This window comes from Embiotoca jacksoni, unplaced genomic scaffold (assembly GCF_022577435.1).
Source record: "Embiotoca jacksoni isolate LCO1_2020_lvr unplaced genomic scaffold, fEmbJac1.0.p SCAF_25, whole genome shotgun sequence".
NCBI lineage: Eukaryota > Metazoa > Chordata > Actinopteri > Embiotocidae > Embiotoca > Embiotoca jacksoni.
Genome location: NW_027185376.1, coordinates 1,235,474 through 1,254,966, shown reverse-complemented (window position 1 = coordinate 1,254,966; position 19,493 = coordinate 1,235,474). Strand labels below are relative to the sequence as shown.

The 19,493-nt window shown below is 43.1% G+C and overlaps 4 protein-coding genes across 13 annotated transcripts in view; 2 read left to right on the top strand and 2 right to left on the bottom strand.

Annotated features, from left to right (window-relative positions):
• nphp3 (nephronophthisis 3) overlaps positions 1-642 on the top strand; it is a 33,895-nt gene extending 33,253 nt beyond the window's left edge. The window contains 1 exon segment of the mRNA XM_069159486.1: positions 25-642. Within this exon segment, the coding sequence (XP_069015587.1) occupies positions 25-139 (115 nt within the window). The 3' untranslated portion in view covers positions 140-642.
• On the bottom strand, positions 418-9,222 carry u2surp (U2 snRNP-associated SURP domain containing). 9 transcript variants are annotated; one of them, XM_069159471.1, is made up of 26 exons: positions 9,144-9,222; positions 8,404-8,502; positions 8,192-8,303; positions 7,917-8,041; positions 7,742-7,812; positions 7,499-7,587; positions 7,319-7,354; positions 7,127-7,209; positions 6,772-6,937; positions 6,457-6,668; positions 6,002-6,045; positions 4,185-4,289; positions 4,004-4,070; positions 3,719-3,882; positions 3,430-3,592; positions 3,270-3,349; positions 3,074-3,161; positions 2,821-2,967; positions 2,514-2,703; positions 2,298-2,393; positions 2,132-2,183; positions 1,880-2,027; positions 1,664-1,774; positions 1,441-1,568; positions 1,124-1,333; positions 418-1,003 (listed from the first exon to the last, which is right to left on the bottom strand). In XM_069159471.1, the coding sequence occupies exons 1-26, from the start codon at positions 9,186-9,188 to the stop codon at positions 865-867; spliced, it is 2,970 nt and encodes a 989-aa protein (XP_069015572.1). In that variant the 5' UTR covers positions 9,189-9,222; the 3' UTR covers positions 418-864. The 9 variants fall into 9 exon arrangements, with proteins under 9 accessions (XP_069015572.1, XP_069015575.1, XP_069015574.1 ...); XM_069159474.1 differs by having other exon boundaries at positions 1,124-1,309; XM_069159473.1 differs by having other exon boundaries at positions 2,313-2,393.
• Positions 9,223-9,962: 740 nt separating this feature from the next.
• Positions 9,963-18,101, top strand: pcolce2b (procollagen C-endopeptidase enhancer 2b). Its single transcript, XM_069159470.1, has 9 exons — positions 9,963-10,276; positions 10,604-10,712; positions 11,120-11,375; positions 12,479-12,603; positions 12,960-13,096; positions 13,201-13,364; positions 14,343-14,426; positions 16,413-16,580; positions 16,956-18,101. The coding sequence occupies exons 1-9, from the start codon at positions 10,143-10,145 to the stop codon at positions 17,084-17,086; spliced, it is 1,308 nt and encodes a 435-aa protein (XP_069015571.1). The 5' UTR covers positions 9,963-10,142; the 3' UTR covers positions 17,087-18,101.
• A 311-nt stretch (positions 18,102-18,412) lies between these two features.
• Positions 18,413-19,493, bottom strand: part of trpc1 (transient receptor potential cation channel, subfamily C, member 1) — a 64,273-nt gene continuing 63,192 nt past the window's right edge. For both annotated transcript variants that reach the window (XM_069159468.1, XM_069159467.1), the window contains 2 exons: positions 19,155-19,349; positions 18,413-18,987 (listed from right to left, as the gene is read on the bottom strand). In XM_069159468.1, the coding sequence (XP_069015569.1) occupies positions 18,760-18,987; positions 19,155-19,349 (423 nt within the window). In that variant the 3' untranslated portion in view covers positions 18,413-18,759. The remainder of the gene's footprint in view (positions 18,988-19,154; positions 19,350-19,493) is intronic.

Genomic DNA, 19,493 nt, shown 5'->3' with positions numbered 1-19,493 from the left:
TGCCAATATTTCATGCGCCCTCAGGTACGCTTACGCTCGGACTCTGCGCATCGCCGACGGACCGGATGAGGTGCACCTCTCCTCCATAGCATTTCTGGAACTGAGGGATCAGCTGAAGAAAACACAGGCTAAACTGTAACGTAAAGAGCATCACGTGACATCTCAAAACTGCCTCAGATGAAAGAATAATCTTGCTAACCAATATATATATATAGAAAAAAATTTCCCCTCGGGGATTAATAAAGTAACTACCTAACCGAAACCTATATCAATAAATGACCGATTTATAAGCAGCTGTGTATTTTCACAGCATGTTCCTTGACATTAAAATCAAACGTAACATTCCGTTAAAAACTTTTGTCTACGTCATAATTTTATGTTTTAATAAAAAAAAAAAAAAAAAAAAAGGACGCTCGATTATTAGGAATTCTTTTTAATGTGAACTACAAAAACAGAAAATGACAGCATGAATATAAGACTATTGTCGTCACACTCTTTCGGGTGTGGTCTACCACATGGATGAATTCCATTTGGAGGTGATGGGGGATCAGGACGCACAAGCACATTATTTTTTTTTTTTACAATATAAAACAGCAGTGGCCCCATCTTTTTTTTTTTTTTTTTTTTTCTTTTTTTTTGGTACACCAGATGGCAACCCATGCAAACACACCCGTCATTGTCCTCACGTCACACAACTTGGGCAGCGATCTTCAGCTGCCAAATCAGTCAGTTAATCTTTTATACAACATTGCGCAGAGAGGGGCGGGGTGGGAGGAGGAGGGGCGGGGGGGCGGGAGGAGAAGAGGCTGGTTCAAAGGATGGGATGGGGATGGGGGTGGGGTGGGGTGGGGTGGGGGAGGGGCATCAGTGTTTGCTCTTTTTTGACTTTTTGTGAGATCGGTGTGGGGACCTTGATTTGGAGCGGGACTTCTTCGCCGATTTCTTGGGCGACCTGGAGCGCGACCTCCTGGATCGTTTGGGCGTGCGAGGTGACGAGGGCGATCTAAAGGGACAGAGGACGTACGACAGCTCTTTGATTCCATCTGAATAATCAGCACGCGGGGTCAAATGTTGGCCGAGAAGACCCAGCTGTAGCGGTGCTTGATAGAAGCGGCTGGCTTACCTCTTTGATGACTTTTTGTTGCTGGATCGGGGGGAGTCTTTGTGGGAGGCGCGGGACGACGTGTCTTTAGAGTACGAGCGGTCGGAGCGTTCTGATCTCTCCGAGCGCTCCGAGCGCGGCGAGGACGACCGGCCTCGTCTGCTGGCACTCCGCGTCGGACTGGGAGAGCCGCTGTGACGCCGCTTCCTGTCAACCGGACAGGACAAATATCTGTCAGATAGGAAGTTTAAATAAATCCCACGTTTTACGAAGCGCGCAACAACGCGGGAGACGGAACGCCGCCTTCACTCACTGACGAACCAAATGGTCGGCCTCACCTCTCCTTCCTGGTCGGCGTGTCCTCCTTCTCTTTTTCCTTCTTCAGCTCTTTCAACCGGGCCTCGGCTTTCTCCTTCTCTTTCTTCTCCCTCTCTTTCTCCCGTTCAAGTTTCTCCTTTTCTTTTTCCTAGAGGAAAGAACAGGGCAGTAAGTGGCCGCACTGTCGAGCCCTGCGTTTTGGAGATCACCCTCGGTTAAGTTTGCGGCGCAAAAATCCGAAACCTTTTGAAGTAGTTTGTCCCTGTAGTGCTCCACCTGCTCCTGAATGCCCTGCCCAGGCTTCTTGGGTCTTTTCCCCGACTCGAGCTCGTCTTGGAATTTCATAACTTTAACCTGTGTAAAAAAAAAAAAAAAAAAAAAAAATAGAAGCAAAATGGTCAAAACAACGAACAGGAGAAGACACGCTGCTGCGTGCGGTATGCGATGGTGGAAGAGTACCTCTATTTCTCGGAGCTTGGTGCGCTTCTCCTCGTTCATTTCAGACATCTTGGACTTCATATCCGAATCGTCTCTGATGGGGTTGGAGTAGCTCAGGTTGTCTTCAGAGCGAGGGCTCCTGTCATCATCATCGCTGTCGTCTTCATCCCTTCAGAGGCGGATGGAAAAAAGTGTTTTTTTTTTGTTTTGTTTTTAAAAAGGTGCCCCGCAGTACATTATGCTCAGGATTACACAAAAACAAATAAAACTCACTTTTTTGTTTCCTCTGGCTGCTCAAATACCTCCCATTTTGAGGTTGTCACGGCTGAGGAGCGAACGGAAGGCAAATAAATCACCGGGTACGTTTGTTGGCGACGCCGCGCGCGTGACTACGCACGCTATTTACAACAAATGTGCAACATATCCAAACGTTACACACCTAGGAAGGTCTCACCTTGAGCCTGTAACTCCGACTCTTCCACTGCTTCCCATTTCGACGGCGCCACCTTGAAGGCCGTTTCCTTGGACTGATCCACTGGAACCACCGGGGAAACAACGAGAAATTGAGTCGCTGTACGGAAGCTGCGCATATATTACAACATCTGGACTGAGATCGTCCGCAAAACGTCCGGTGTCGAGTGTCTGCACCGCTCACATGGTATTCCATCTATGTCTTCCTCCATGGGCTTGATGGGAACTCCGTCCAGGTCATCCAGAGGGGCCCCGTCGATCGGCGCCCCGTCGATGGGCCCCGCGTCGATCGGCACCCCGTCCACGTCCTCCAGAAGAGTGCCGTCCACGTACTCTCCTATCGGAGCCCCGTCGATGTCCTCTGTGGGCTCAGCCTGGCGCACGGGTAGTGGAAAAAAAAAAAAATATATAGATTTGAGTGAGCACTGTAAGTAGGTGTTCTGAAGCCGAGTGGGACTTTGAGGGGTGCGGCCGCGCTTAAGGGTTCTTACATCTTTTACCTCCACAACGAGGGTAGGGACCTCCTTCTCTGCGGACAGATTGACGAGACCCAGGAAGATGTTCTGCAGCTTGATGAGGAAGGGGTCGGGGTAGACAGCCCAGTCCTCCCACGCCCGGAAACATGACATCACCCGTTGCTGCCACAGGGAGGAAAATCAAGACACGAGTAGCTGAGTGACTTGGGTCATTAACGGGGGTAAGTCATCCGGCTCGTCGAGTCGGCTGAGCAGGAGTTTTGCGTACCTTAAAGTTCTCACACTGAAGGTGGCCTTGTATCGTCTTGTACGTCGCGTTGAGGTCCGAGAAAACCTGGCAGAGCTTCGTCTCAAAACTATGAAGGACGGGGAGAGAGCAATTCGTTGCATTTGAAAAAGAAGCGGCCAGCTGGAACGCTCACTTTTAAATGATTGGGAATAAAGCACACACGCAGACAACTTACTATTTTCTGTAGTACGACGCGTTGGCTACTTTGGCAGAGGAGTTGTACAGCACGTCGGAAACCAGATATAACCGCGCAATCTGAAACATCAAAGAGAAAATGATCAGCTTGAGATAACGGTCCGAACACCAGTTTCCGTGTTCAGTGTGTTGTGCGTCACCTTCTTGGGCAGAGGAGTCTTTAAGATGGAGAGGGACTCCGTGACGCACTCTACAATCTCTTCAGCAGCTTCAGCGTGACTGAGACAAAACAGCATGGCCTCCGCGATGTCTCCTCTCCGGGGAGACAAAGCACGCAGCATCTCCTCCAGTTTGTCCCGCTCGCTGTGGAGATGAAGGACGGTTTCAGATTAAACTCTCGGTCACAGCAGGGAATTCAACCGACAGTGCAGTTTTGCGACTACGCGTGCGGCGGCATGTACGCCGATAGTCGCGAGCAAGTGATCTCACTCTTCTTTCAAGCAGCCTTTCTTGCTGGACTCCTCCTCTTCCTCCTCTTCCTCCCCATCGTCATAAGGGCCGTGGAGGTATGGGTTAAGTGGAGGTGGACGCCACAAAGAACCATTTTTAAACATCCTGAAGTCCTCCGTTTTCCATTTGGCTGGTGCCTCACCCTGGCGAAGTAGTAATTCACAGTAAATGATTAAAAAACCGACCCCGCTGGACTGCGAGGCCAGAACCGGATGTTTTTCTTCAGCGCGAGCTGGACGACGAGTTTTAACATAGAAAACCAACCTGCAGTATGGAGTAAAGCTTCCACCGGTAGTATACATGTGCTGGGCTCTGGTTCTCAAATAAAAACCTGGAAGAAAAGAAAAAAGAAAAGTTGCCCATCAGTCATGACTCTGCATAAGCAGGATTTCAGCTGGTAAGACAGATAAGATTTATTATATTTCTGACGTGCAGCTACGCTGACCTGTACATGGGATTGTTGATTTCTCTGTTCATGATCATGGCTTCAAACATTGGGCCTTCACGCACCACAAACTCGATCATTCGGTGGATGAGAGAGAGTAAATTCCTACAAGAAAAACACAGTTAAAGCAAACGGATTCAGACTCAACGGACTCTTTGAGCACTACTAAAAGTCTGCCTATTAAAAGATGAATTTATGCTTGGCCGCCTGACACTCACAACGGTTGCCTAGCAAAAGACGTAATGCATATTTCACAAGAAATGCTGCAGTGCGTAACTGCGGCTGTATTAGGCTCTGATTGAATAGAGCCCTGCCGTGGTAATATCGTAACATGCCCGGCACGACACGCTGCCTAAACAGCTTAGCCAAAGATACACGACAATATCTGTTTATTATTCATTTACTATCACCATGGGACAAAATGAAGGATGAGATGAGACATCTTAGTAGGCAACTGTCAAGAGTGTCACGTGACCAGGGATAAATTAAGTATAACTGTAACTATGCCTCGGGGCCTATGCAGAACATCAATGAATAAATGTCAAAAATCTAAACTGAGGACAAGATAATTGGTAATAAATTAAAAAAAAAAATCTGGTGACAGCAAAACATTCATATTAATTAAAAAAACTAACATCTATCTTTTTTTTTTTGTGTGAAAATTGCTGCAAAATTAATCTTCAAGTTCATGCCTGTTTTGATTGAGGATACAAGTGCAACGGCTTTTAATCACGTTGCACTGCTTTGACCCTTTCCATGAAATCTTCCTACATTAAAATTGCATTAAACGGGGGGAAAAAGTGAAAGTGTCTATGGTAAAGGAGGTAAAGTAGGAGCCAGACATTGATAAGACACTGTATTAACAGTAATATTTGTCAGTACAATGCCTTTCAATTCCCACTCATCTCCTGACTAATGTGAAGTGAAAAAGCAGTACACCAATCTTGGCCCGAAATAGTTTATCTACTGGTGGACCTGGTACTGACTGAATGCTGTGCAAATGGCTTCACTAAAGTTCTTCTGTGGCATTTTTTTTGGGGGTGGGGAGGGGGGGAATACATGGTGCAGGCTGCATACAATTAGCCTAAAGTGGCCAACGAGACAAAGGATGTCTTTCATTTGACAACACAGATCACATTTACTTGTATTGGAGCCGATCGTACCAATGACGGGGTAAAATTCAGTATACTTTCCCAATCCATCCCATGATGCTTTTCAGGTCCCTCGCTGCTGCAGACAGTTCAACTTGTGCTGCTCACCAAGGCCAATGTCAAAGGTCATATATAGACTAATGCTGGCAGGTTTGGATTTGTTGGCAGGGGCCAGATTTACTGAGCTCCCGATAAGAGTGACAGAGGCCAAGGGGGAAGACGGTCTGAGTGAGCAATGGTCAGAAAGCAGGTTTTCACAACTACAGATCTAGACTCAGCAGACCATGTATGTAGCAGAGGAGCATGTCACTAAAGTTGAGCAACACAATTTAATGTTTATGTATGGAGTGGAACTTGTGAAAGTAATGATCTTTGGCTCTACACAGTGTATTCCATAAGCTCTATGATGACGTTTTCTACATACTGAAAGAAAAAAAAATGAATGATGGTGGGATGCGAGAGAGCAAGGTACAAAACAGACTTGTCGGTCAGTATTACTCTATGTACTAGTATGAAGACGTTGTACAGGTGCCTCAACCATTGCTCATCCACACTGACCAGCCCCCTGTAGCATGCAGTGATCAACTGATCAAACTTTTAGCTTCATTATGGGATGTTTTTTTTTTCTAAGTTTGTACACCAATTTAAAAAAAGAAAAACATGTACCTTTCTGTTGGGATAACCACTTTGACTATGGCTTGCGACAGAGTCTGTATATGAAGTCACATCAGATAATAAACATAGAATGTGAGTATTGTTAAAAAGGCAACAGGTGAAAAATATAAAAAATGCATTTAAAAGTGCAAAAAGACAACAATTTTGCTCTACTGCTGTCAGTTTTACTAAAGGCCAAACACCCCTGATACTTAACCACATTAACCATAAACAGCTCTCTGTAACACTGAGCATTTTCCACACGCTAACATTTCATTATACCCACACTTTCATATACAGTGAAACTAGTTTAATTCAGTCAACAAGACAAAATCTAACACTAACAGAGAAACTAGGGGTAAAACCTGCACTTACTGCTCAATACAAAGGCTAACATGTTACCACCACTATTAACAAAACACTGCCATATCCCATGAGAAAATCCTAAGCTTGACATATTGAGTTACCTTCTCAAACTCCTCCTTGTTTTTGGGTGGAGGAAGCAGGGGGGCATTGGGGTTCTTTAGCCTCTCCCGGGGCTGTGCGTTGAAGGGCAGGCCAGAGGGAGGCGGTGGAAGTGTATGCTCCATCATGGAAGGAGGGATGTAGATGGGATGGGGTGGAATAGGCACGCCTTTGCCCCATCCTAATTTCATCTCAAAGTTCATTATCATCTTTCCTGTAATGAAGGTAAACGCATAAATTGATATGCAGACACACAAGGGTAAGAAAGAAGACAGGTATGTCTAAATATAAAAATTAAAAAAAATAGAGCTTTGTACCATTTAGGTTCTTGAGTGCTCGCTCAGCATCCCTCCTGTTCATGAAAGCCACAAAGCCACAGTTCCTCTCCCGAGCCCTCTCCTCATCTGTCCTCGGCCACATGATTTTCACACTGGCCAGCGGGCCATAGCGGCCGAACTCTTGACACAGCATCTCCTCGTTCATCTACAAAAAAAACAATGACACGAATGGAGAAAACGAATGCTTCATACATGGACATTGAGTAACTACTTGCACAACACAGCCACTTTAAATAAAGGGCTTTAAGCGGCACATTTGACAGATAAAGAAACAAGGTTCGTGTCCAGCCATACTTTTCACTCCTTATAAAATGTGATTGAATGCAAAAATCACCTGTGGATTGATGTTTCCAAGGTACAAGTTTGTAGTGGATGGGTCTCCGACATCATGGGAACCCGGGGCACAATCATCCAAAACTGCAGACACAGAAAAGAGAAGAGAATTTCCTGGTTTCGTCTGAAAGGACGACATTATTTTCTTAGGAAGATAAAGATATTCACGGCCACTGTATTAAGTCAAAATTACCACTGGACGGACGGTTTCTTCTTGAAGAACCATCCGCTAAAAGAAGCAGAAAAGCAGTATAAATTTTGTTTCAGGGCAAAAGTGGACAAGGGGCTGGGGCGGTGTAAGGCGTGCAGGAGAGGGGCCGTATTTCAGGCCGAGTTAGTACATATAATACCTTCGTGGAACTTGAACACTTACATGAGCGTCTTCCGTCCGTGCCGGAGAGAGGTTCGAAACGACTAACGCGTCCTTTCATCTTGTGTCGTTCATCCCTCTCTTCTTGTATTCTGCAGGAAACAGCATACAGTACAGTTACATACAGTCGACGTCAAAATCATGAGAAGTTTCCTGATTTTAGAACCACACCATGACACCAGAAAACCTCGAGTTTTCACCACCGTGATCAGTAAAAATTGAACCGATTTCTATGTCGCAACTTACTGTTTAAGTTCTTCTTTGAAAAGCTCCAAGTTGCTCTTTTTCTTTTCTTTTTCGGTGGCTTTCTTCAAAGTCTTAAACACGGGCGGGAAAATATTATCAGCGAAGTCAAAACAAAAGCACCACTTCCTCCAGTAGTACACAAGAGAGGTTATCTCCTGACTGGGATAGTACTCACCTGTCTTTTGTCAATAGCCAAAAATTGAGGTGGGGTTTCCAAAGGCAAGAAGGTTTTTGTTTGGGACTCAAAACGTGATTTGGGCTTGTACAACTTCCCTTTCTTCTCATCAGAAGCTGCTTCATCTGCAGGAGAACGATCGTGTTTATCCTCAACTTAACTCAAAGGGAAATTATGTCATTTTTTTAAAAAAACATTTCAAAGTTAGTTGATCTGGCGAGCTGCTCTCCTGTCTCAACATATTCTGCAAAAATCACTCAATGTAAATACCGCACCTTTCGTTGCATTTGCGATACCACCGCGGACAAAGGCCTTGACTTTTCCCTCCCCTCCTTCAAAAGCAGCAAGAAACTCCTCGTAAATCTCGGCTGCTGCCCGCTCATCTTCCTGATTGAACAAAGGTGTCGGGAGTCAATAAAAATTTAAAAAAAAACACACACAACCCCCCCACCCCTCAAAGAAGCATTTGGATTACACAGACGCTTACCTTTTTCTTGATTTCATCTTGTTCCTTCTTGCTTAAGGTCCTCTTGGCCACTGCCATCTTGCCGATGCTGAAGGACTTCAGTTTGCTCTCGAGCAGCGCCTGTCGATGTAAACAAAGGCTTTCAACAGGTCCTCCGAAAAAAACCCCGCGAAATACCCCCCACTTCTCCTCCTCGTCCCGGTCGTCGCGAACGTCCCCGCCGCTCCGATAACTCGCTTTGTCGTCCAGCGTGTTTAAAAACGCGTCGGCGGATAAAGTTGATCGGGGTCCGTGACGAGGCCTCAACACGTCGGTGTTTTCTGCTAAGCGGCTACACGGAGCTAACGCTCGGACACCGTTAGGCCCCGAGCTCCCCCACCCCACCCCCCAAAATATATGTATATTTTAATTTACTATTTCTAAATTCAAAACGCGTAAACCACCCAAACGTCGTTCAAAAACGACTTAGCCGCGTCCGCGTCTGGTAGTTAGCGAGATAATATTCATTTCCAAAACCGACTGTTTTTGACGAGGTCCCGTTTGGCGGCAGCTAGTTCGTTAGCTTAGCTTAAGCTAAATTAGCCAGTGCGGCCGGAGAGAGAGAGAGCCGAGGGTTTAGCTTCGCGCTCGTAAACTCTTGGCCTTTAAGGCGAGCTACAAATGTGTAAATAATCTAAGCCGCTCAGGCGAACTATACTTTACGCAATTTTCATCGCAAGAGGAGCAGCCTAACTAATACAAGCACGAACAGTTTATGTCACCTTAGCGCTAGCTTTTTGAGAGCCACCAGGCGTTCGGTCCGCCATCTTTTGTGGAACTGAACTAAAAATCGATCGCCGATCGGATGATAGCGGCAAACGTGAAAACGTCAGGGGATGTAGTCGATTACCGAGTCGGTGATGGCTTAAAACTGAATATCTTTCTGTGGGGTGTTTACTCGAAAAGAAAACGCAACTAAAGCAGTATTTCAAGAAAGACACACACACCAAAAAAAAAAAAAAAGGGAAATTGTAGATACAAAACAAAATTGAGCTGTTTAAGCTTCAGCTTATATAAATTCCGGTTGGTTTCATTATCATATTACAGAAGCTGTAACAATTCATATATTTTTGATTGACCGAATAGCTGCGTAGGCAACCGAGGTCCTAAATCTGTCGAGTCATTTCATGGTGAAAATACAGCAGGTTTATGATGAAATTGCTGATAAAATATTTAGTCCAGCAGGTGGTGCTGTTATTTTACTTCAATTCGATCTCTCTCACCTGTGTGTGTGTTATTCTGACAAGTCACTGTGGCGATTTCAAACATGTTTTTTTTTTATTTTTAATTACGTTTCACCTGGTGTACAATTTACATTCCTGTTTAAGAACTGAAACACTGATATGTGTCATATAACTTTGGGTAGGATATTTATCAAGTCAAGCCCCCAAAAAAAAAAAAAAAAAAAAAAAAAAAAAAAAATGTGTGTACGGTCCAATTGATTGGAATGTCAAATCATGACCGTAATTACTTAGAGTCAAGTTTATGCATGCCACCTCCTTACCGGAGGTGCCGTATGAAAGCTAATGTGTGACCCCACACCCTCCCAAGCGCGTTTTTACCCCCCCCCCACCTAAAAAACAAAAAAAACAGCACCCTGTGCTCCGTCCCTCCTACCACCCAGAACAAACGCTATATTCATCTGCTTGAGCTTGCAGTAGCTGAAACTCCCTGCAGGAACTCCCGGGTACTTTTCCCCTGCGTTTGAGCTGCTGAACACAATGCCATTCATGCCACGGAGCGAAAACAGGCGAAGCGCCTGCTCCGTTTACCCAACAATGTGGAGAACATGCAGCCTTTTTTGCGCATGGACTTTGGTGTTCTTGACAGAAGTCTACGCGCAGTCCCAGCGGAGGTACACCTTTATTCACTTTTTTTTTTTTTTTTTTTTTTTTTTTTCCCTTTAAATTAATTTAAAAGATTTATAGGCAAGCAAGGTGTCACGGATCCCATGTAGCCTGTGGAGAAGCAGCGTCAGTACACGGGAGTTTATAGAGGAATATTCTGCAGTATGGGCTGCCTCAGGACATATGACGCATTGGCGAGGAATTAAATCTGTGCCAAAACAACTGCAGATTATCATTAACGATCTCTTTTTTTTATTTTTTTTTTTTTATTATTATTGTTTTACCACATGATCATCTTCATTTGATATTCATAGCAAGCATTTTCTTTTCCTCAGACCAACCTTCACATGTGGCGGAAACATCACAGGGGAGTCTGGAGTAATCGGGAGCCAGGGGTACCCAGGAGTTTACCCTCCAAATACCAAATGCGTGTGGAGAATCACAGTGAGTCCATTTACATGTGCACATGTTTTTCTTTCTCTCCTAAAACAGACCGTCAATTAAGAAGACACCAAACAGCTGTACAGTAGTTTAACACTATTTGGCTATAAAACTCCCCATTTTCTTCTAAAACTACATCTACAGACAGTTTAAGGCAAATTCTGCTGGCTGGCTCTGTTACATTACTGTACTTTGCAGCAGTGAAGCTGATGGTGTGGCTGAACCAGCTGCATTTAACCTGGTTCTTAAGTGAAGTATCCAGTTTAGTGAATTAAACTTTTGGGAGTCTCTGTTTTACAAAATTTAAGTAACAATACAAAGTGCAATTGAAACCTTTTATGTAATTTTGTATTACATGATAATACCAATCATTTTAAATTGACCCCTAATGCACTGTGTTTTCCACCCAGGTCCCAGAGGGCAGGGTGGTGGTCCTGTCATTCCGCTACATTGATCTGGAGAGTGACAACCTGTGTCGCTATGACTACGTGGATGTTTACAGTGGCCATGTCAATGGGCAGAGACTCGGTCGCTTCTGTGGGACCTTCAAGCCAGGAGCCCTTGTTTCCACGGGCAACAAGATGCTCCTGCAGATGGTATCTGATGCCAACACTGCTGGGAGTGGCTTCCTTGCCGTTTTCTCTGCTGCCCACCCACATGAGAGAGGTAGGCACCCTTCCTCTTAATGAAGCCGTTTAGCTCAAAGATCTCAAAGTTGCAACCCAGCAGCTGTGTAGAGAATATCGTTGTCCGAGCATGTGATGGAGAGCCACGTGGGACTGTTTCAACATGAGTCGCTTCAGTGAGGTCACTGAATGGTACAGAGACAGACAAATTTAGCCTCCTCAAGTAGCTTTTGCATAATTCGGTGAATCACATTCAAGACATGCAGACACCTAGTAAAACAAAAGGAAGAATAGTTTTTCTTCTGCTCAGTAAAAGCCGGTGACCTCCGGGCATTTCATTTGTCTGAGACGAGGCTGTGGGTTTAAAGTTCATGTGGACAAAAAAAAGAGCTGCACTTTAACTCCTCTCACAGTACGACAAGGAATTTCTCATTCACTTTTTTTCCTGTTGCATTTCAGTAGAACACAGGTCAGAAGTGTCACTTAGTGGGCCTCTTCCCTCCCGCCCGGTTGAAAAGTCCTATCTACTGTTTCTGTGGAATTTTAATGGATGGTTCTCTGGAGCCGACAAGCTGACAGCTACAATGGACAATGTCTATTGACCAACCTGTCTGGCTCTTAAGCACGTACTGGTAGCAGAAAGACTGTTGCCGTGCTGCCTGTGAACACTGTCAAAACTTTACAGCACAACATGTCCTTTGTTTGCCAAGTGTCTATTTTTTGACTGCTCTAAACTGTACTTCTATCTTAGTCATTTTGGAAAGGATGTATCACTGGAAAACGTGTTGCCTTAAAGAGATTCAATTGTTTGACAGTCGCAACAGCTTGTGTGGTCATTGAACTTATGTTTTTCTTATTTTTAACACGACTAGAAGCATGTCGTCTCTTTAAACCGCTCACTGCACACTGAACTCCCTCATTGGCATCTTAAGTTGCTCATATGGCACAAAAAGTAAATAAGAGCACCTATTGAAGTAGACAAGTGGTTTGCATTGCATGATCATACTTTTGATTCCATTTAAAAGGATGGTAAATAAGATCTGGATAATTTCCTTCAAGCAATAGGAATAATATTTTGATCCTTCATTGTGTAATCACAGCCCCGGTGATGACCCGTGAATAACCTCAGTCTCTTCTCCACAGGGGAACAATACTGTGGAGGCAGGCTGGACAAGCCATCTGGGACTTTCAAAACGCCCAATTGGCCGGAGAAGGACTACCCGGCTGGGGTCACCTGCTCCTGGCATATAGTGGCACCTAAAAACCAGGTCAGACCTTTAACATTCAAATTGCCTTATTTTTTTAAGATAAGAACAAGTGTGAATTTCTGATTGGAAAATGGCCCCTAGAAGTTTAAGAAAATTGGTCCATTGGTACCTGTCAATAAATGACTTTTTTTTTTTTTCATCCATCCCTGTCTTCACAATGTTTTCCTAGTAGATCATTGATGAGGGAACATTAGTGGATAAATAAGTAAATATCATCTTGAAATAAAGCTTTACTTTACTTTGACTGTCCTTTTACTACCCCTTTCTCAGAAAGATAGTGTACCCATTTGACCTAAGAGTCTATTACAAGGTTTTGCTTCAGAGCAGATTTCTTTATAACTTGTCTTCTGCTGCAGATCATTGAAGTGAAGTTTGAGAAGTTTGACGTAGAACGAGATAACTACTGCCGCTACGACCATGTCTCCATATTCAACGGGCCTGAAATAAACGATGCGAAGAGGATCGGCAAATACTGCGGAGACAGCCCCCCAGCGTAGGTGATTTCTGTCATGCACAAGCTGCTATTTTCCCCAAAATATCCTCCCTATGACTTCACCTCAGTTGATCCTCAGTCTGCTTTCCTGTGTCGCTCCGCAGCCCGGTGTTCTCAGAGGGGAATCAGCTCCTTATCCAGTTCCTGTCAGATCTCAGTCTAACCGCAGATGGCTTTATTGGACACTACAAGTTTAGACCAAAGAAATTCCCCATCACCACGATACCACCTACCACTACTACACAGCCCGTCACCACCAGGGCCATACGTAGGTACCACCTTGCATCAAATAAAAAAACATTAGAAGATTTTTAACATCTGGGTTTAATGATGTCACCATGATAATGGCTTTAAACTAGTGGATTCACTTACCAACATGTTTTGCTTTAAACACAATGGCCATCTGGAATCTGCCTCTGACAGCAGATCTGGGCAGGAGAGGGAATGAGGGAAGTGAATTTCTTCAACTCCTCCTTCAAGCTTTAACTCTGACTCAGAGCTTCTTCACTGTACATGTGGTGACGAACATTTGTACAAATATTATGTTTACATAAAGTAATTCAAATTGAAAATTCAAAAGTCAAACAAATACAGTTTATATTCACAATTCAACATATAGTTGTGATGTAGAAGTCTCCACTGAGCAGTGAGTCAATAGGACATTCTGTACTAAAGAGTGTAAGTTCCATTAAGGATGCAGCCCAGCACATGTTCAAACATAACATATGCCAAAACTCTGTGTTTTGCTCACATTTCTCTTGGGCATAAAATAAGTCAATATACCGCATGGGTGTGCACCCACGATCACAGCTCATTTTCATACTCAAACTGTTGTTCTTTCCCTCAGTCAGGCCAGGTTATTTTGGCATTTTCCTGCCATGATGTCATACTGTGACATTGCTCTCTGGTTGGCTTATCTTCCCTGACTTTTCCCCCTCCAAGAAGAAAAATATTTAGACAGTCACCTTATATTTTTCTTTCAGCCTCAGTTCTTTCCTTTATGGACTCTTTACTATCGCTAACATGAAAAACAAATGTTCACTAGTCACATTATCTTGGTATTTTACACACTGTACATTGTGTCTGATGCTGACAGCCATTCATTTGGAGGGAATCTTCTGTAACTTAGAATAGGCAGTAAATGAATCACAGGAGAAACAGATGTAACCATAAGTTGCATGCTCGCATCACAAAATTACAGAGATTGAATTTTGTTTCATGTGTGTGGCTGTCTCTCTCTCTGCAGCTCTGAAGTACTCTGTTGCTCTGTGCCAGCAGAAATGCAAAAGACGAGGAACACTTGAGAGCAATTACTGCTCCAGCAATTTTGGTAAGAACATCGGTGCTCGTTGCAGTTCATCGAACCCTCTTACAGTCGCTGATATATTCCAGCCTTTTATGTCTTATTATTCAATATATGTTCTGTTCAAAACATCCTAAGCAGTCTAAAGTACACACAGTTCCAAGATCTGTATCTGCAGATCCCACGCTAGCGTCGGCAGGCAAAACTCTGCTGCAACTGGCAGTTTATAGTCCTGATCATGTCACTATCTTTGCTCCTCTGATTTTTCCCTGCGCATCTGAAAGACTTCCTTGATAGGCTGTCAGGAACTGAAAGACTGTATACAGTAGAGCACAGTTACCTCCAGTGTAAGCACACACACATACACACACACACACACACACACACACACACACACACAGTTACTGACGGGCAGTAAATGAACGTGTTGATTCGTGCTCGGCCTCCGTTTGCTTCTCTCTCGCTCTTTGATGTTTTCCTCTCCGAGATGTTTGCCGCATGTGTTAGATTGGCATTTCAAAGAAGTTCCCTTGGATTTGCATCAGGAACTGAGGAAAGGCAAGCGATGTGGTGGTGCATGTGGAAAAAGTCGCCCATCTGATGTGGTAGCAGAATCAACGCAGGATACGTGACATCATTTTTTTAATGAAGGGGTGAGAGCAGGCTGAGAATAGTTTGTCTAATCAACACTTGAAGTCAAAACTGTTGGTATTGTTTAATTCAGTTAAATGTTTTGAATTGTCAAAAGCAGTTTGCTGGTTTATGTAACAGTAGCAACAGACACAATAACTGAGACAGGCAAGTCCTCTGGCTACTTTCATCCCTGTCAGGAAATGAAACAGGCAGTACATGAAGTGCAGACATATTGGTACCAGCCGTGTAAAGAATCCTGTTCATGCTGCATTCACTCCCCTGGCTCCACTATCACTCACCTGTCAGCGCTAAATGTCACGTTTCCTTGAGTTATAACAACAAAACGGTATTTTTGGAGACCTGGTCAGACTAAACAGGAAATGACTGAAACTTCACCCAGCACATTTGTTTCCCATCAGACAGGAAAATAATAAATAGGGGCAAGTAGCAGCTCTCTATTCTGATCAGTTAAACTGTAAAATGATTTCTCATAAAGCTTCAAAATATGAATCTTTTGTTTTGCTTGTTTTTGTTCACCCGAGTCCAAATCTAAAAAACTATTTAGCACACAGACACACTGACCTGCTATCTTTTTTTCTATCCAGTGACGTCTGCTCCACCGAGTTACCTGCGAAACATTTCAGTTGTCTGCTCCATAGTCATGATATCACACATTTAACTTGGCTTCATCAGTCAGGGCTGCACTTACATCTTTTTTGAAAGTCTTACAGTAAGTGATACCTTTGACGTTAAAATGTCTGAGTTTGTGAGAAGCTCTCAGCTCATTGACGGATGAAGGAGCTGTAAAAAAGTAAAAAGGAGAGTGTTGATAGCCTGAAAGGATATGTTAGGGAGCCTATGCTGTTAATCTAAAATAACATTTTTACAGACAGGCTGCACTTCAAAGAGGAGCAAGTGAAATTTATTAGGCGCACATTATTCACATTTCTGTGAGATTACAATAAAACAATAAAAAAAACAGATTTCCGTCACCACAGCTGTTTCTGTGTTAAATTCTCCACTGCAAACTCCAGGCTGCCCTCTCTCTCATATTGAAACATGGGCTTGTATTTTGTCACAATATTCATACAGTATGAGCCCCATGTTTCTAAATCCACTGCTGATCGGAAACACAGAAGCGTATTTATTGTAACCCACAGCATAACAAACTATAAAAGTCCTGTTTTTAAATGCTTTTTACAGATCAACACTTGTTGAAGTAGTTTACAGTCACTTTGTAATTCATATAAAACAAATTGTCTGGCTATATTCACGTTATATTTGAAAAGACGTGTTTTACGGTGTTTTTCTTGGTAAATTACAGCACTTTTGTACGTTTGATGTGTTTTTTCATCGCCGTTTTTTGTGTGTCTATGACAGTGATATCTGGGACTGTCATTACCGCGGTGATGAGAGGAGGAAGCATGTACGCCACTGTCTCCATCATCAACGTGTATAAAGAGAGCAGCCTGGCCATCCAGCAGGCAGGAAAGACCATGAGTACCAAGATCATTATCCTGTGCAAGAAGTGCCCATTTATCCGAAGAGGTGAGCGTGCAGCATGCAGGTGGAGTTAAATTGGCTCATTGTCCTTGAGAGTTTTCTTTTTTGATGTACGAACCAGAAATTAGTCATTATCTAAATGATGATAACCACAATGCAGTTCCTGGTTGACTGTTATGAATAACCCATGGCTCTGAGTTTGCCTCCTTTGCTGTGTGTTGATGGAGCTCAGCCCAAAGTGTTAGGTGAGCGACACAACTCGATGTCCAAGCAGTCAATGAAACACTCGATGTGTTTATATCCATGCATATAAACATATGGTATACAGACCTGCCACGTGCAGCTTCTCATGTTTGGCCTCCCTGAATGTCTCTGCCGTTCCGCCACTGCATTCAGGTTTTTTGTGTATGACCTCACCAGGTTTGAACTACATCTTCATGGGCCATGTGGACGAGGAGGGCCGGGGGAAGATCGCGCCGCACCACTTCGTTATGGCATTCAAGTCAAAGGACCAGAAGGGACTGAACGTTCTGAAAAACAAGCAGTGCTGAGTTCCAGTGTCTCTGAGGATCTCCACTGAACTGGTCGGGCCGAGGCTCAGCTGCGGATGGAAACGATTAAGCAAGAAAATAAGAAAGAAAAGAAAACAACCTCCGTGTCAACAACACAAACACAGGACGCAAAACCAAAACTGAATCTGGATGCAGAGCTGCCAGGGCAAATCATACAATCTACATAATTCATTCAATTAGGGGGAACTCGGATTTGTGTATTTATTCATTTTGCTGCGGATCGCATGGTTTTGGAACCGCAAATTCCAATCTGTCTTTTATTAAAAAGAGCTGTCAGTTAGTCTGTTTTCAAACTTCAGATTATTCAGCAACTAAGTGAGTTAAAGTTTCCACCTCTGTTCTCACGTCATCCTCTGCCTCGTCACACTCCTGTCACTCTCACTAACAGCTCAGAAAAGGCAGTTCAGAAATTCACTGAAATATTTCACAAGAAAAACAATATTCAAATGGTTTAAAATGTTCAGCATGCACCTGTCCTGACATCATATAATGGCACTTTTACTTTAAAATTATCCCACGTTCTGTCTTTCAGTTTTTCCCTTTGAGGCTGTAGAGTACAATGTGAATGAAGACTGGAATAAATGCATTATATTGACAGAATAGTCTTAAATTTGATAGATGTGATTACTATATATAGGGGATTTGTTGCAGCTGATAGTAATTTCCTGTGTTCAGTTTTAATGGGCAGGTTTGGAAGTTAGAAATGTGGTGATCTAAAGTGCAATATTTAATATATACAAGTTTCTTTAAAAAAAACAATTTCTGCTGGTCTTATGTGAAACAAGTGAGGACCTTCTTAGCTGAAGCTTTTTTCTTTAGTTTGTTTATTGATGTAAAGCACCGCCATCATTATCTGTCATTTACTTACTGTCAGTGTTTTTAAAGGCAAAGGTATGAAATGAAAACTATTTTCATAAGAAAAAGTCTCTGAATATTATTTTATTTATTTAATTGTTTTCATTTGCCCAAATAAAACTTATATGTTTTACTTTCATTTGTCTCTTTCTGCAAGAACGTTCCGCCAGAAAGCAAAATGTCTAATAATATTTGATGGGATCTGTTTAGTCACGGCACCTATGCTCCTCTGAGCATGAGAACAGATCAGGTGTGAGTAACGTGACTCTCACATGGTCTAGGCTATTGGAGAGTTGTATGAACAGTTGATTGTGTTGTAAATTTAAAACCTGTTGTAAATTTAAAACCTGTTGTAGTCAAAATCATTTAACTTCTTAAAAAAAAAAAAAAAAAAAAAAAAAAAATCCCAAAAGCAGCATTTGTATTGAGGAACAGGTCTCAGCTCTTAATGCCATTAAATCCTCAGCCGGTCACATTTATTCCATAAATCTTTATTTATCTTTCTGTTGAAAACAATGGCTTTCTTTATTTACAAAAAAAAGGCTTAAATAGCTGGGTAATAGATAGGGGGCCTGAGTCTGGAGGCTTTGGTGGAGAATATATATATATATATATATATATATATATATATATATATATATATATATATATATAAGATCCAGGTTTAAAAGTTGCCTCTGTGATGCAAAAGCGCAGAGTTTTTGCACATACTCGGGTCACACAGAATCCCAGATAAACAAGAAGCAAAGATTTTGTCAAGAGGAGATGGAAAAGATAAATAATAAATAGTCTGTTTCTTAGCTCCTCGGGTAGAACATGGCATATTTGGATGTCCGGAAGCCCAACAGGTCTCTCATCTCGTTGCGAAACTTGGACAGATCCTGGCGCAGGTCGTTCAGATTCTCCACCGTGGCCTGGTCTGTGCTCTGCATCTTCTGCCGCGTGGAGGTCAAGTAGCGGTGAACCAGACAACACATGATCTTCTGGTAGTTCTCATCACGCTTCTGCTTCAGGTTCTTCCACTCCTGGATGGAAAAGGACGAGGAAGGAAATCAGACAGATGATAAAACATTGCATAAACCTCAGATGATCATTTGTTTAGGATTAGGGGAAGGGATTAAGTTTAATAAAATCAAAACAACACCTAATTAATGTCTAAGGTTGTGAGAGTTTGGAAGTTAATTTTTCTCACCTTAAGGCTATTCTGTCTCTTCACCTTGCCCTTTGAGGTATGTGAACAGATCCACTTGCTCATGCTGGTCACCAAGTAGCAGACAGTCTTTGGGGAGGGCAGGATGTTGAAGGGAGGAGGCAGGGTGCACTTGTCATCAAAGTAGCTGAGCCAGAGTTTGGCCCGAGCAAACTTCCACTCCTTATCCTCGTGATTCTGTAAATGAAACAGGGACATTAAGATAACAGGAAACTTTCACACACACCTCTACAGACTTAATCCTTAAAATGGAAAACCGCTGTTTTGATGGAAAACCTTTCGGGGGACAGATCTTATCTGAATAATGTGTTGTTGTACTTT

Excerpts from the sequence above, each read along its gene's own strand:
- u2surp (XM_069159471.1), bottom strand. The coding sequence starts at position 9,188 with ATGGCGGACCGAACGCCTGGTGGCTCTCAAAAAGCTAGCGCTAAG. Across the intron at positions 3,350-3,429 it reads AGACTCCTCTGCCCAAGAAG|ATTGCGCGGTTATATCTGGT; the intron begins GTGACGCACAAC and ends TTGATGTTTCAG. Across the intron at positions 2,184-2,297 it reads TCAAGGTGAGACCTTCCTAG|CCGTGACAACCTCAAAATGG; the intron begins GTGTGTAACGTT and ends TTCGCTCCTCAG.
- pcolce2b (XM_069159470.1), top strand. The coding sequence starts at position 10,143 with ATGCCATTCATGCCACGGAGCGAAAACAGGCGAAGCGCCTGCTCCGTT. Across the intron at positions 10,277-10,603 it reads TACGCGCAGTCCCAGCGGAG|ACCAACCTTCACATGTGGCG; the intron begins GTACACCTTTAT and ends TCTTTTCCTCAG. Across the intron at positions 12,604-12,959 it reads TAGTGGCACCTAAAAACCAG|ATCATTGAAGTGAAGTTTGA; the intron begins GTCAGACCTTTA and ends CTTCTGCTGCAG.